Source organism: Myxocyprinus asiaticus, chromosome 8 (genome assembly GCF_019703515.2).
Source record: "Myxocyprinus asiaticus isolate MX2 ecotype Aquarium Trade chromosome 8, UBuf_Myxa_2, whole genome shotgun sequence".
In the NCBI taxonomy this organism is placed as follows: Eukaryota; Metazoa; Chordata; class Actinopteri; order Cypriniformes; family Catostomidae; genus Myxocyprinus; species Myxocyprinus asiaticus.
In genome coordinates this window covers 5,871,268-5,886,314 of record NC_059351.1, presented here as the reverse complement: position 1 = coordinate 5,886,314, position 15,047 = coordinate 5,871,268, and the positions used below count along the sequence as shown (strand labels likewise).

Below are 15,047 nucleotides of genomic sequence, written 5' to 3'. Positions count from 1 at the left end.
TATTGGTAACAGCTCTCACACCAATATTGAATTCCTTTGCGAGCAGACATACATTGAACCAAAATGACCTCTGTCATCTTTGACTGTCTCGGCCGAGGACGGCTGAAGATAGCGACGGCCCTCGCTGTCACCGCAGGAGGGTTATACTGCCTTTACAGGTGTGGCTTACTTACAAAGTCTTCTCTTCTGGATCGGCGGATTCAGAGAGTCGAGGCGGACCATCACTGGACCGAAGGTGGGTACAAACACGGGCGTAGATTCCAGGGGGGATGGGGGTGAGGTACCCCCCAATATTTATACCATTATCAATGGAAACGGCTAATGTTGTTAAAGACTGATGCTAGTTTGACTAGTGCAAATTTTGGCATTTTATAGCAGCTAACTTGCTAATTACATTACTGTAGTGGTCGCTACTATTTATCTTCTCCGAGACCCTTTTTTTTTTTCTTACCAGCAACACATTTATTTTATATCCCTTGTCTACACTAGCATAAAAGCTCATTTTTAATTTTTGTATGTGTATCTTGATATTTGTTATTTAGCAAATTGAGCACGTTGCTATAGTAACGTGACGCAAACTTAAAACAGCGTGTCAGGATGAAAGATGTCTTTTGCGCTACAGGAGTTTTGTGTTTGTTTTGTTTAGGGTGCATAACAGTTCTGGAGGGCTCTCCTGTTACCTCTGAGGTAAGATTGGGAATACTGACCAAAATGTGACTGTACATCATTCCAAAATCTATCTATCTTTTTATGACAATTGACTTAAAATTCACATTAATCTTAGTGTATTTTCAATCTTGCTCAGGATCTCAGTGATGCTTTGGAGTTGCACCCAACTTTGGATTTTGGAGTGCTTGCCTTAGTCCCGGTGAGACTGAGATGTTGCTATGTCACTTAAATTTTGTAAAGAATTTCTTTCATTTTCTCTCTTTTCCCAATCATATGCATATTCTGTAAGTGTACGGCACTTTCATTTTCTCACACACAGTTGAGCCAGATGGGCAGACTGAAGCCAGCGTGGGGGACTACACGCTTTCAGTTCACTGACTCCGAGGAGTCTGAGTTTGAGGTACCAGACCATTCATTTAGCAAATGAATATCTGTTTTGCTGGGAATGAAAACTGAATGGTGTCCCTAGAGGACGGCCAGTTGAAAATGTGTAAATTCTGATTGTTTGTCATAATCATCACAGCGTCTAGAGATGAAATATTGCTTTGTGCACATGGTGAGAGGTGTAGAGACGAGGCTTTTGTGGGCACTTTCCACTGAGAAGACTATGCTGGATCCAAACGTAAGAGCCTTTTATATATGGTAATTTAATTAAATAGTCGCTGTTGTTCAGTGTTCACAAAGTTAACATGATCACTCTTTCCCTTCCAGGGCAGACCATACTACCGCATGATCAAGCAGGCTTGCTTTGGTGCAGGGGTAATTCACATTCCAAACTTTTTCCTAGTGAATTTGACCCTTTAATATCAGAATCAGAAATTTGAAAATGTACACACTGTGTCTTCTTTCTTAGCTTGTGTGTGGGCAGATAATGCAGTATGTCACCCATTTGCGCTTAGAGACGACTGTCGAAGTCCACTATGGATTCCACTCGGTAAATATGGGATTGTTCTCTACTCCCATAAGAACACTAATGTTGTGTCAATCAGGTTACTGATTCCAGGTTACTGTAAATAGAGAAACTGACGTGTTCATGTATTTTCACTGCCTCTGTGTGTCTTGGATTTACAGCACACACACCTCTCAGTGGCCCATTTCATCATGAGTTTTGGGATGGACGGCCAGATCACAACCTCTTCGTGGGCCGAGGAGGAGTCATTTGACTGTCCTTCTGAGTCTGATTCGGGCCCAGAGTCTGAGTACTCAGATTATTCTGAGGTAACTTGAAAAAACCTTGTGCTCTAGTCCAAAATTGAGGCCATGTTTTCAGGGTGTTTGAAACACTGTGTTTTGTAGGGCAGTGATGATGAGGATCTGACTCCTGTGGAGAGGGAGCTTCCTAACACCAGGTGAGTGTAGTTTATCATGTTTGCAGTTGGTCACAAATGCCAGTTTGTAACTTTACTATAGATTGCACTTGTTACAGATGTTGTCTCTTTCTCTTACAGCCTCCATCTTCACAGTCTTTATGTCTTTGACGTCCCAATGAAGCTCGAGGCTCTACGCTTGGCTTTCTCTGTGAGTACCAGTCTCAAAGCTTTGTTTTATGTTTGCATGTCTGCCAGTTGTTGTGGACACTGCAGGGTTTTAATGGTATCTTCTCTTGCCCTACAGACACTGCTCTCCCGTGGCAATGTGCAGAATACTCTGTACGTGGCTGGGAAGAACTTGCTGTCACATCTGGTGGCTGCCAATAAACAGGTAAACCTTAATTTCATTCGTTTTCATTCAGACTGATAGTTTGGAGCACATGTTGACAAGATGTTACTCGTTGCTCTTGTCTTCAACAGGATGTGAATACCTTCAAGGAGGCCTATGACCGCGTCATTCGTCTCCTGAGACGGTCAGACCAGCGGGATGCTGTGAAGAAGGAGCTGCATGATGTTGGAGTAAGTGCCTGGTGGTTTTTACTATGAAAACATGCCACCACATATGAGACATCCTTTGCTACTCCAGTCTTTATCAAACCAAAAATAATATCAAATATAATAGTATCAGAATAATAACAGCTGGTCCTTCTGATCCAGGTTCATCAGTTGAACTTCCTAGATGTCTTCTTTGAATTCATCCTGGTTGGCCTCGTCCAGAACAACTTGCCTGAGGCTGTGAGTGTCAAATCAACATTTGCAAATTCATTTTTTATTCTTCAAATTCTTGCTTGATATACTTCATCTTTACCCGGCAATTATCATAATGTTGTAGGTATGCAACGGAGGGTTCTTGGAGCACCTGAACTCCCTCATCAGCACTTGGGATATTCCAGGTGATTGGGAGCCAGCTGCAGATCAACAGTTCTGGCAGCTTCATGTAAGTATTAGTCTAATACTCTTCCACTTCTGTTTTGGATTCATATTCAAAGGAAACAGCCCAAGTTTTTGCTCAATTATTAGTCTTCGTGTTTTCAGCAATGAAATTATTTTCTTCAAGTTCACAGCTTTGAACTAATGTTATTTATGGATTTTTTGGGATTAAGTTGTGTTGATGTTATTTATACAATATGTTTGTTTTATATACAGCGTTATCTAATGGACCTCCTTGAAGCCCTTGCCAACCTGCCTCTAGACACTTACCACAGCCCAGACCTGCTGGTCAATAAGGTATCTGCCCTCATCGCTGAGTGCATTCAGCTGATGAGAGGCCTGGACACAATCTGAGAGACCATTTAGACTCTGTACCTCCCCTGACCCCTCCCCTCTGTTTAACCCCTTCCCTGTTTCAAATAGTCTCTCTAAGGTAAGTATGTATATGTTTTGTAAGTATGTACATGTTCTGTATCTATGCTGTATGTCCCTTGAGCTTTTCAACAGGTTCGTCTGGAGTGCCTGACCCATGAAGACACTGACCCTGTCCGAGTTCTCCTTTGATTCTCTGTAAACGTGAAAGACTTCGGTTTAACTGTTTATGCACAGGTAGAGTATGTTTGTATGTGCGTTTATAAGTATATCAGCCAATTTTTAGATGTTTGGTTTCTCTTATCTATTTATCTTCAGCATCAGGATATCAGGAACCTACAGCCCAGAGATTGTTAACATCAGGACTGCAGGAGCACAAGAACCATCACGCTTGAAACTACAAGACCATCACCATCAGTATATCAGGAGCTTTCAGCTTGGAGACCGCTAACATCAGGACTGCAGGAGCACAAGAGGACCATCACACTAGGGACTATATGATCATCAGAAGCAGAAAAACTTTCTGCACTTTTGGACATTAGCTTCTGGACATTCTATTGATAATTTGTTTTTTAATAAGTGTAATTTTCTTTTATATTTAAATAATAAATGTTTTACTTATCTTTTTAGAATTTTCTTCAATTCAAGTTCAGCTGTATCAAAAGCAGATCTATTATATGCTGTTGATTACCTCAGACAGTAAATAAGTCAATGTGGTGGAGCATTTTGTAGGGTTAAAAGCTTTTGTAAAAGCTCTTACAGTACATGCAAGTCCACATGAAACAGTTTGCTGCACACAATTTTCTTTCCCGTTGACATTTTTGTTGTCAAAAATAAAAATAGGAAGTTGGGGCTCGATTTAATGAAGGGCTTGTCCTTTTTTTTTTTACGTAGTTTATTTACTAAATAGCCTGCCAATTGCTATTAGCTATAGTCGGTTGCAGGTGTCATTCAGTGGATGGGATATTTTAATTTCAGAGTGGGATTTATTGGACCTCAGCATAAAATGAGTTATCATTATATGTATTTGGTCTGATTTCCCAGAAGAGGAAGTCTGTAAATTTACCTCTGCTAATAGTTCATCGCTATTATATAGATAAAAAATTTGTTTTGTCAACTTTTAAGAGTACCCTTGCATATACTGTAAATGGCCTCAAAGCTTGTAGAAATGGACTAAAAGCCACTCTGTGGATTTTGATTTCATGTGATAAGGGTGTTAAGGTAATTCCTGTTTTAATCCACAGCCAACAGAAGGACGGATTATCTGAATAAAATGAAAGTAAATAACATTGTATATATCACTGGCTCTGTAAGTCATTTCATTTGTTAATATCATGTTACAGTAATATTGTGTATGAAGATCACATGCCCTTGGAGGAACAAAATTAATTTTTATACATATTTTGTTAACGTAACCAAACTGATCTTCATGGTAATAATTTAACTATTTGGTATTCTTATAGATTTTAAACTGGTTTGATTCAGTGTGTTTTTAAATTGTCAACATACACTCATGGAGGACTTTATTAGATTCACCTGTACACCTACTTATTCATGTGTTTATATAATCAGCCAATCGTGTGGCAGCAGTGCAATGCATAAAATCATGCAGATATGGGTCAGGAGCTTCAGTTAATGTTCACATCAACCATCAGAATGGGGAAAAAATGTGATCTCAGTGATTTGGAGCATGGCATGATTTTTGGTGCCAGATGGGCTGGTTTGAGTATTTCTGTAACTGCTGATCTCCTGGGATTTTCACGCACAACAGTCTCTAGAGTTTACTCAGAATGGTGCCAAAAAAAAAAAAAAAAAAATCCAGTGTGTGGCAGTTCTGTGGACGGAAACGCCTTGTTGATGAGAGAGGTCAATGGAGAATGGCTACGGTAACTCAGATAACTACTCTGTACAACTGTAGTGAGAAGAATAGCATCTCAGAATGCACAACACTTCGAACCTTGAGGCTGATGGGCTACAACAGCAGAAGACTACGTTGGCACTTTATAGGACCATATTGGTCCTTATAAAGTGCCCAGTGAGTGCAAATTATTGTTCAAAACAAATAACCAAACAGTGAATTCTAGCTACAATATTTCCAATTTATTTTATATAGTAACCACTATAAGTTTAAAGTGTGTTTGAGAGCAAATGCCATTTTTTTTAGCATCAAGCAGGATCCTGTAGGGTAGACTCATGGGAGAGGAACCAATCAATGACTATTTTGTACAAGCGGCCTGTCTGAGAGGTCAAAGAGGTGGCCATGGACCCTGTCAAAGAAGCAGACATGGACCACATCAAATAGGTGGGTATCAGAGGAAGTAAGCAGATAACAAATACTTAGTATGATATACAAAATGGGCAGTATACTCTGTTCTAAAACCTTAAGGTGGTGTTATACTCTATCTTCACTGATCACAACTTTTCATTACACATTGGTTGGATGTAGGCAAAATTATTAGTATAATGTAAGTGTATTTCCTAATGTTGCAGCTTACATTATAACAACTCTATGGGCAGTTTTAAATGTATCTTGCATTGTTCCCTACTGAATTAACTAATTGTTAAAAATTTATAAATTGAAATAAGATCATTCTGTTTTGTTTTGAAGATTAAATTAAATTTTCTCATTGCATGTAACAGTAATCTTGTGTTTTGAAATTGTAGGTTTTGAATAAATGACTAGCTGTTACAGTTTTGTACAGAGTGCTTTGACAATTTACCACTTATGAAAACAGTAAGTATTAAAAAATAAAAAAATAATAAAAAATCATTTTAAAAAAATTAATTAGGGGCATGCATTCTGCCAGTGGTTCTCAAATTTGTTGGGCCACGCCCTCCTTTGAAACAAGAACATTTTTTGCGAACTGTATTGTATTTACAATATAATTGTAAATAATGTTTCACGTTTTTACTGGGGAAAAAATGCTTTTAAAAGATTTAACTACATTTTCTTTCATCTTCATGTCACGAAAAAAAGTTTTTTTTTTTTTTTTTATTAATGAAAACTGAATGAAAAGTTACACTCTTCATTAAAAACTTTTGTCAACAGGTTGTTCTGTTATTTTGTGAATACTTTCTGTGTTACATAAATACCATAAAAAATGTATTATGCCTACATTCTTTCAAAACATAAAAAAAAAATTATAAAAAGGGATACTGCTGCAGTAGCAACCCTTAGGCATGAACACATTGCAGATTGCAAATGTTGTCAGCCAATGACTGTATTCCACGAAATAAAGTTTTCTTCCTCATGGGGGCACTTTGCCACTCAAAAAACCAAATCCTCCATTCATGCGCATTTTACCATTGCAAGGATTCACACCTGTGCATGGAAATAAGCCGCATTCATATTAAACGACTGTGGGGGTCTTCCGCTTCCACCCCCATGGAGTAATGTTGAAAATGTTGCCACATTTCCCAGTTGGAATTCTATGGAGTTATATGTGTGCCACAATTCTGAGCGCGCAAAATTATATTTTGAGTGCACAAAAATGTTCTGCACACGCAAGATGATAAGCAATGTATCTCCTTGCAAAGATGAAGTCATTTTGAGGAAACAAAAATATATTTTGCACTTGAAAAGTTTATTTGAATGTGCACAGAATTCTGAAATTTACTTAACTCCACTGTTTTTTACGTGTGCAAGATCTCACTCAATCTCTCCTCCTACCCACTCTGCGTGTGCTCATAGCTTTGACCGCTTGCTTGTTCAACAAGTTCACAGCATTATAACGTGCTAGAATTTTAGCCAATCAGAGATGATGTGGTAAATTTTGAATGGCTGGCTAGATTATAGACAATACTGCTAATCAAACAGGAGGAAGAGGAGGAGGGGATAGTTTGTTTTCAAGAAAGGAAATATGTAACAAACTAAGACCACATGAAAGCAGCACTTTTGTTGACTTAACTGTTTTTATTGAACCTTTATGAAATATATTTTTTAGTCTGTACACTGCCAATAGGCTTACTAGCTAACTAACTATCTGGCTAGCCCTTTTAGTATGGTCTAAATTAGTATTTGGTTCTCTTGGCTAGTATTTGGTTATTTGGTTACCAAGTTACACTCATGTAGTTACTAGCTTGGCCATTTTAGCTACCACTTTAATCTCTCTCATGTGTAAAACTCTTTCAGTGTAATGTAATAGTGTAGTTTTGGGGGAATTTAATTTGACTTCTATCGATCCCACAGGATATTCTGAGAGAGCAGTTTATTCAAATAAATATGATTACAGTCTACCATCAGTCTGCAGCAACTGAACCTTCTTCTTCTTGTTGTTATTATTACAAAAATATTATTTTCTTTGTTAATTTGTCCACTTTTAGTGTGTCCTCTCCCAATTTTCGACAGCCTTTTGTATTATAAATATTATGAATAATATAAATATTGCCTAAATTAACATTCTATTCTTGATAATAAATTAGAAATGCTGTTTATGTTTGCATGTCAAAGCTGTAGGGCATCTTGAAATGTTCAGTATGCTGTTTTTATTAAGTTTATGCATTCTACCACAACCCTTATGGCAAAATTGATTAATAAGAAGAAACAGAAGAAAAGAGAAATAGGCTAATTATGTCTCCTGTCATAGTTTGGGGTAAATTAAATGTACAGTATATCGAACCTCAATTGTTTGAGACTGCAAAAAGTAAAAAAATAAATAAAAAATAGAAAGAAATCCTTAGCACTATTTTTTGAAAAACTTACATTACATTAAGTTTAGCCATACAGCATTCCTGGTATGTCTATAATCCACGGGGTGAATATATTTTGTAATGATAACTGCATACAGTATATAAAGTGTGTACTGAACTTGGAGCATTGTGCCTGTTGGTTCTTCTGCAATATTTACACTGAGGTGTTCATGGTTGCTGTAGCTACCTCAACTGTCCAATTGCAGAGTGCTTGTAAGCAGCTCCTTATAGCCAATCCTGACTTGTCTGAGTACGGGTGGAAAAGCAAGCGAGAGTCTAAGGTTACGTTTACATGACAACGATGTACTAAAAACGGAAAAGTTTTTCCATTGCGTTTTTGAAAAGTTTCGCGTACAGACAACGTTGTCAAAACGATCCCCGTTCACACAGATCAGCGAAAATGACTAAAAACCCTGTATTATGCATGCCAGGCCAGTAGTTGGCGATGTCACTTTGTAAAGAAACACTACGCGCCTGCGCACATAAGCATTCTTCCACGGAGCGGTGAATACAAACAATGAAGATGGCGAAAGCATCGAGCAATTGTGTCTGGACGGACAATGAGGTTGCTTTATTACTACAAGTCTTGAGCAGCAAAAACACAGTCCTGTAGTCCGCCATTGTAGTTTTGAATGTCTCGCGCATTGTTTTAAAGTACTCGCGCGCATGCCTATAGACTGAACACGTAATACGCGTGCGCATGATGTCATCGTTTTCACAAATTCACGTTTTTGTATGTTTACACAGAGACGATAACGGCAAAGTTTGCGTTTTCAGGCCCCAAAACGCCGTTGTTGTGTAAACAAACAGCCAAAACGCATAAAAAGTTTTCCGTTTTTAGTTGAAAATGTTGTCGTGTAAACTAATGGCCTGGCATGCATAATATAGCATTTTTAGTCGTTTTCGCAGATCCATGTGAATTGGGATCATTTTGAAAACGTCATCTGTACACGAAACTTTTCTAAAACGCAAAGGAAAAACGTTTCCATTTTTAGTATATCGTTGTCGTGTAAACGTACCCTAAAGTTATGAGTGCACGCAGAGTGCATACGAGGAGAAAGAGGGAGTGAGTGAGATTTTGCACACACAAAACATTTATTCATCTTTTCAAGTAGATACGTTACTTTACAAAACTGAGATCAAACGCATGCAAAATAACTTTTTGTGCACTCAAAATATCATCTTGCACGTGCAGAACATTTTTGTGCGCTCAAAATATCATCTTGCGTGTGAAAAATTACTTTTTTGAGCTCAAAATATCAACTTGCACACTCAAAATATCATCTTGCACACACAGAACATTTTTGTGCTCTCAAAATAAAATTTTGCACGCACAGAATTTTGCCACATGTATAACTCCATAGAATTCCGACCTCAAGTGGCGTTCCATTGCATTTTTCCTACTAGGAAGTTGGAAAATCCGAATTTCCGAGATGAGTGGAATGGAACGCAGCATAAGCAGCAAAGAAGGGAGCTCCTCTAAATAAATAAATGACATAACATTGCATTTGCTAAAAGCAAAACAAACAAGAAAGAGTACATAACTACACATGCATGATATTACATTTGTTACCTTGACATTAACAAGAGTAATCTAATTAACTGTCTTCAGTAATATGGTTTGTGTACACCACAAGAAATTCTAAATTCAATTCTAAATTCATGCTCTTTAATAAATTGCCTATTTTGTGTAGAATCCTAATTATATTATGTAGAGCCAAATCATAACAAAGAACAAAGGTCATGCCCATGTGAAATGACTACGACTGGGTACGGTTTTTAAACCTCACAACTGAACCTTCCGTTAAACAGCCTATTATCAGCTTTTCAGCAAAAAGTAAACCGTAAAGCAATTATTAAACACAATGTTAAAAGTATAATGTAACATTCAAAACTATCCATCCATCTGTTGTTTTTGCCAATGTGATGCTCCTGTTCCACCCACTCCATACGGGACTTGAACTGGCATCTCCGGCATGGGAGGCAGATGCACTAACAAGGGAGCTAAAGGCTACAGCCTCTAGTACACCTCTTGAAGTCAGGAGAGTGAGGTTTGTACACATTGCACAGCTATCTATCAGCTGGCTCCCGTTACTCCCGTAAACCTCACTGCCATCTGGGTCACGGCACCATTGTGTAGCTCCTGTTCTACCCGCTCTGTATGGGACTCGAACCGATGTCTCTGGCATGGGAGGTGGGTGCGTTAACAAGGAGGCTAAAGGCTACAGCCTCTAGCGTCAGTCGCTAGTGCACCTCTTGAGGTCAGGAGAGTGAGGTTTGTACACATTGCACAGCTATCTATCAGCTGGCTCCTGTTACACCAAAATATAGAGTTTTATAAATTCATAACATTTAAAATGCATGTGACATCTTGCCACGGAATGACATTTATGAAAATAACCTTTTGGTTAAAAACAACCTCCATTATACAGTATAGTTGACCCTTGCCTTATAATGACTGCAACTGGATATCATGTTCATTTGTTTGCCCCAAACAAAAAGATGATTCTGGATTTTTTATATATTCTTATTTATTCTAATTTAAATGAGACATATTATTATAATTTAATACAGTTTTGAACTAGACAACCAGGTGCTTCAGAGAAATGTATTAGGACCTATTTAATGTAATAAAACTATTAAATAAAAAATTAACACATCTCAAAATGGCTTTCCCATTTTCAAACGCAAATAATCTAATGTATAGAGGAAAATCACATTGTTAAGACCATGTTTGTGCTGCAGTTATGACATGACACTAGTTCAGTTCCATAGTGGAATCTGATGTTGTAGCACGCACATCGTATCTTTCATTGTGCAACACTCGCGCGATAGTCTCGCTGAGAGATCGGTGAACGCTTGATCGCTGCTGATCAAGAGAAGAAACCCCTGAGAGCAGTTCTTCGGAAGGCTGGCACTTTTTGAGACTGTTGTTGGGCTCCTGTTTTTGGTCTTGGGTTAGTGTAATGGTGGGTTGTGTGCTGTCTGGGTGAGGAACTGTCATCGTTTTGGAGTTCTCATGAGAAAGCGATTTTTGCATTTTCAGTGATGTCGCAACCCATGTGGCTGCGCGCTCCTGTTTGCGAAATTTTGCACGTCTGTTCTGGAACCAGACCTGTAATAAATTAATAAACAAACAAACAATTACATATTATTGGGATGCAGGGGCGGAGCTAGGGGGTGGCCAGGGGTGGCCGTGGTCACCATGGACCGAAACCTGGCCACCCCACTCGCAATTGCCGTTTCGGTCATTTTTATTGCAGTCCGACGATATGAACAACCCCCCCCCCCACCCCACTGTATGATGATATGCCACCACATACAATTACAATACATAAAATTGGCCGCCACAGAGTCCTGACCTTAACCCCATTGAAAGTCTTTGGGATGTGCTGGAGAAGACTTTAAGGAGTGGTTCGACTCTCCCGTCGTCAATATAAGATCACAGCCAAAAATATATGCAACTCTGGATGGAAATAAATGGTGTGACATTGCATAAGGTTGTAGAAACAATGCCACGACGAATGCATGCCGTAATCACAGCTAAAGGTGGTCCAATGAAATATTAGTGTATGTTACTTTTTTTTTTGGCCAGGCAGTGTATCTAAAACCCGTAGACTTTATTGAAACTTTAACCCTCTGGAACCCCATTCCCTCAAATTTTGACCGAAGAATTCCCATGACTTCCATGCACTAATGAAACAAAAATATTTGGATGATAACAAAATATTTAAAGTTGAACTTAACTAGAGAGAAAAAATTATTTTCGCTAGCCTATTTGAGGCCTATTTCCATGACTTTAAATCTAAGCTATATATTTCCTGGTTTATTCTACTTGATCGTCTTTCTGTTTGGCAGCTCTCACCTGCCAGTCTTATAGCCTACTGTAAAACAACATGTTGCTTATATCTCTCCCACCCTGAACAGCGTGCACAGAAGAATTTTATTTCACACATTATTGCTCCCCTGTACCCTTTTGTAGGCTAAACCAATCATCTTATGTTGCATGATGTCCATCATATTTTATCACTGAAAATCCCAAAGTTGCCTATATTGTCAATATTCTCAAAAATGTGTCATATTATATTGAATTGCATTATATTATATTGTTCATAATGAGCTCTCACATAGGCCAAATGTGACTTTACACAGCCGAGTTAAGACTGTTCTGCGCCTGCTCAAAGTTTTGTGTTAATAGGCAATGCTGCATAAAAGTCACACTAAATTAAGCCTGCTCTGATACATCTCAACCCCTAGGCATGCAGTTCTGATGCTGCTTTGGTTCTGTGTAAATGAAATGCAGCATCAGAGCAGCCTTAAACTTTGTTGTTGTCATAATACATTTCATAATATAAAGTTTCATATTTAAAAGTATGATATCATATTTTCATTCATTTCATTTTTCCATATTCATAATTTTATATTTACCTTTGCTGTGTAAATGCTTTTATGTTACCTCTGAGCAGCATTAAACTGTCTGTGTAAATACACAATTTCTTGGTATATATGCCACTTCAAATGCCGCTTCTGTGCCACCTTTGCAGTGTAAAGATGGCTTAAGAATTGTAAAAGTCATACAGCAGTACCAACCTAATGTTGTTCGTGCTTTAAAAGGGGCTTGGAGTCTAGACCCCAAACAGAACATAAAGGATAAGAGTTTAAGAATGATAAGAACAGACGTAGATACCTGAACTCGAGCTTCGGTGAGATGAATCTCCTGCGCGAGCTCCTCGCGCGTGAAGATATCTGGATAATGAGTCAGTGCGAACACGCGCTCAAGCTCATTCAGCTGAAAGCTGGTGAAGATGGTGCGAAAGCGCCTTTGTTTGCGCCTCTCCTGGATGCCTCGTTCATAAGTCAAAAGATTATGATGAACTGGAATTTAAATCGCAATTGCACACTGTTGTAATTGGAGCAATTGTATAAAATATACAGGTATATGTTGCTGCTTCAATTTTTCCCCAATTGGTTATCATAGTGAAATGTAAATAATGTCATCCTTAATTTAATAAACTAAAGTGATTAAAGCATAAACCAACCTGTTATGTAGTGGGAGGGTTGATAAGAGCAGGATCCGGGCGAAATGAAGTGGCAGCTGGTTGCGGCACCTAAATTGCACCTATTATATTGAAAACTGACGGGCTGACTGCAGGAACTGAACTCCGTGGGGCGGCTAGAAGTTCGGCCGGTGTCCATCCCAGACTCATTTGCAGTAGGACTTAGGTAGGTGTACTCCATCTTACTAGTTTTGCAACACTCGCAGGATGTCACTCACTAAAGCTAAGCTGAATACGGTCTCGTCTCACTGGCTAAGTCCTCTGAACTGGCTTTGTGTTGCTCTCTGGTTTTTATTAAAGTTCTCCCTCTGACATCTCTTCAGTACAGACATGATTAAGTCGGTCACTGACACGTGGCAGTGAGTCTCATTGTGTTATGCTTTTGACACCTCTATCCATCATCTAGGCCTGTATGCCTCCAACTGCATCATCAGCCTGCATCACAGCAGCCTGCTTACTAGTGCTATTAAGTGGGCTAGGTCTACTATTGCCTATATTTTGCATTATTGCAAAATAAAAAAGAATGTTTGATTATATGTCCACATTTATTTGTTCTTTCGTTATTTTGACCCTATTAAGACATTTGACATGAACTATAAACAGTCATTGTGTCATGCAAGTGGATATGCAGGCCAAGTGGAAAAGAGAGACTGGAGATGATAGAGTGGGTTTTGATGCAAATATCCACGCGTCTTTGTGCTCAATAAGCGGGTATCACGTTGAGCCGCTCAAAGGCTTTGTGAGCATGCTCCACCATCCATCATAACATTATGAGAGCAATACACAAGAGCACCAGCTGAACAATACAAAACTACTATGATTAGTCAACACATTGGCTAGTACCAGTGCTTTAAATAGGGACATCTGCGTATGTGATTTTGCCATGGGCACTTTCAGGGTTAACTGTCAAACAATATTAAATAGCCTAATAAATCACATTCTCATATTTTGTTGGACTGCATGAGATTATGAACAAAACAAAAAAAGGATCCAAATTTGTTGATTCTGGCTGATTCATAAATCAGCATAATTGGTAATAAATGGTTAATTATAGGCTACAGCAAATCACATTTCACTTTTACAGAACATTGTGTGAACTTTTGCCCTGTGCCCATGACCATATATTCTTACAACAAAGTGGAAGAACTCATTAAATGACTCATTTGGTTTATTTTATATCGGTTAAAATTCAGACGTAATCAGTATTCGATGGTGGACATGTTATATTATAAAAAATAACATACGAATCACATCTGATTAATTTATAGGCTTACATTCCCATGTGCAACAATTGAATGAGCAACTATTATCTGTGCTGATAGGCGAAATGGTTTTGCTGCACAGATACAGAGCAAACATGAAATGGGGTGAAAAGACAAAGAAATCAAATAAAGAATCACAAATTCCAAGAAAAAAATGACAAGTGCCAATTGCTGATATACTGTACATTTTTTTTTTTTTTACCGAGCCTTCAGCATCCTGGGCTGCAAAGTCGCGTGACCCATCAACAGTGAAAACAAATGTTTAGCCATTATACGCAGGCCCTACAGCATGTAATAATTGGCACCTTCGATTAGGCCCTACATGTGACTATGAGGGTCCTTTTGCCTGCCTGTTTTTTTGAGCCACTCTTTAACCTAAAGCCGCAAGTATTGATACATGACTTTCTAACGCCACATCATCAACAGAATCAATACTTTGCTGAAAAACCTGTTGTATGCAACATAGGGTGAGTAAAGTAGTAACGGAGTACAGTTGTAAGACACATTTACATTAGCATCCTCTCTCTGTGTGGGAAATTTGAAGAACACAGTGCACGCTGATGAGAAAGTATTATAGAACACCTTTTTTTAGGGCGTACATTAAAAATAATTATTCCTCTTTCATTGTGAATCATTATTCCTGAATGACAATGAAAGGAAACTTTCCTTGTTGTAATTATTGATTTGTCTACTTAAAA

At 38.4% G+C, this 15,047-nt stretch overlaps 2 protein-coding genes across 2 annotated transcripts; one reads left to right on the top strand and one right to left on the bottom strand.

Annotated features, from left to right (window-relative positions):
• The first annotated feature begins 63 nt into the window (after positions 1-63).
• Positions 64-4,534, top strand: LOC127445546 (uncharacterized). Its single transcript, XM_051705701.1, has 16 exons — positions 64-235; positions 647-687; positions 806-868; positions 989-1,069; positions 1,193-1,291; positions 1,381-1,428; positions 1,523-1,603; positions 1,741-1,887; positions 1,966-2,018; positions 2,118-2,187; positions 2,284-2,370; positions 2,460-2,558; positions 2,697-2,774; positions 2,872-2,976; positions 3,186-3,578; positions 3,660-4,534. The coding sequence occupies exons 1-15, from the start codon at positions 64-66 to the stop codon at positions 3,321-3,323; spliced, it is 1,362 nt and encodes a 453-aa protein (XP_051561661.1). The 3' UTR covers positions 3,324-3,578; positions 3,660-4,534.
• A 6,254-nt stretch (positions 4,535-10,788) lies between these two features.
• On the bottom strand, positions 10,789-13,268 carry LOC127445545 (paired mesoderm homeobox protein 2B-like). Its single transcript, XM_051705700.1, has 3 exons — positions 13,178-13,268; positions 12,718-12,905; positions 10,789-11,145 (listed from the first exon to the last, which is right to left on the bottom strand). The coding sequence occupies exons 1-3, from the start codon at positions 13,266-13,268 to the stop codon at positions 10,789-10,791; spliced, it is 636 nt and encodes a 211-aa protein (XP_051561660.1).
• Positions 13,269-15,047: the final 1,779 nt, after the last annotated feature.

Bases quoted from the DNA above. Each gene is read 5' to 3' on its own strand.
- LOC127445546 (XM_051705701.1), top strand. From the start codon at position 64: ATGACCTCTGTCATCTTTGACTGTCTCGGCCGAGGACGGCTGAAGATA. The intron at 1,604-1,740 runs GTAAATATGGGA...TTGGATTTACAG, and splicing joins TCCACTATGGATTCCACTCG to CACACACACCTCTCAGTGGC. The intron at 1,888-1,965 runs GTAACTTGAAAA...TGTGTTTTGTAG, and splicing joins AGTACTCAGATTATTCTGAG to GGCAGTGATGATGAGGATCT.
- LOC127445545 (XM_051705700.1), bottom strand. From the start codon at position 13,268: ATGGAGTACACCTACCTAAGTCCTACTGCAAATGAGTCTGGGATGGAC. The intron at 12,906-13,177 runs GTCAGCCCGTCA...TTTAAATTCCAG, and splicing joins CACGGAGTTCAGTTCCTGCA to TTCATCATAATCTTTTGACT. The intron at 11,146-12,717 runs GTATCTACGTCT...AATTTATTACAG, and splicing joins TCACCGAAGCTCGAGTTCAG to GTCTGGTTCCAGAACAGACG.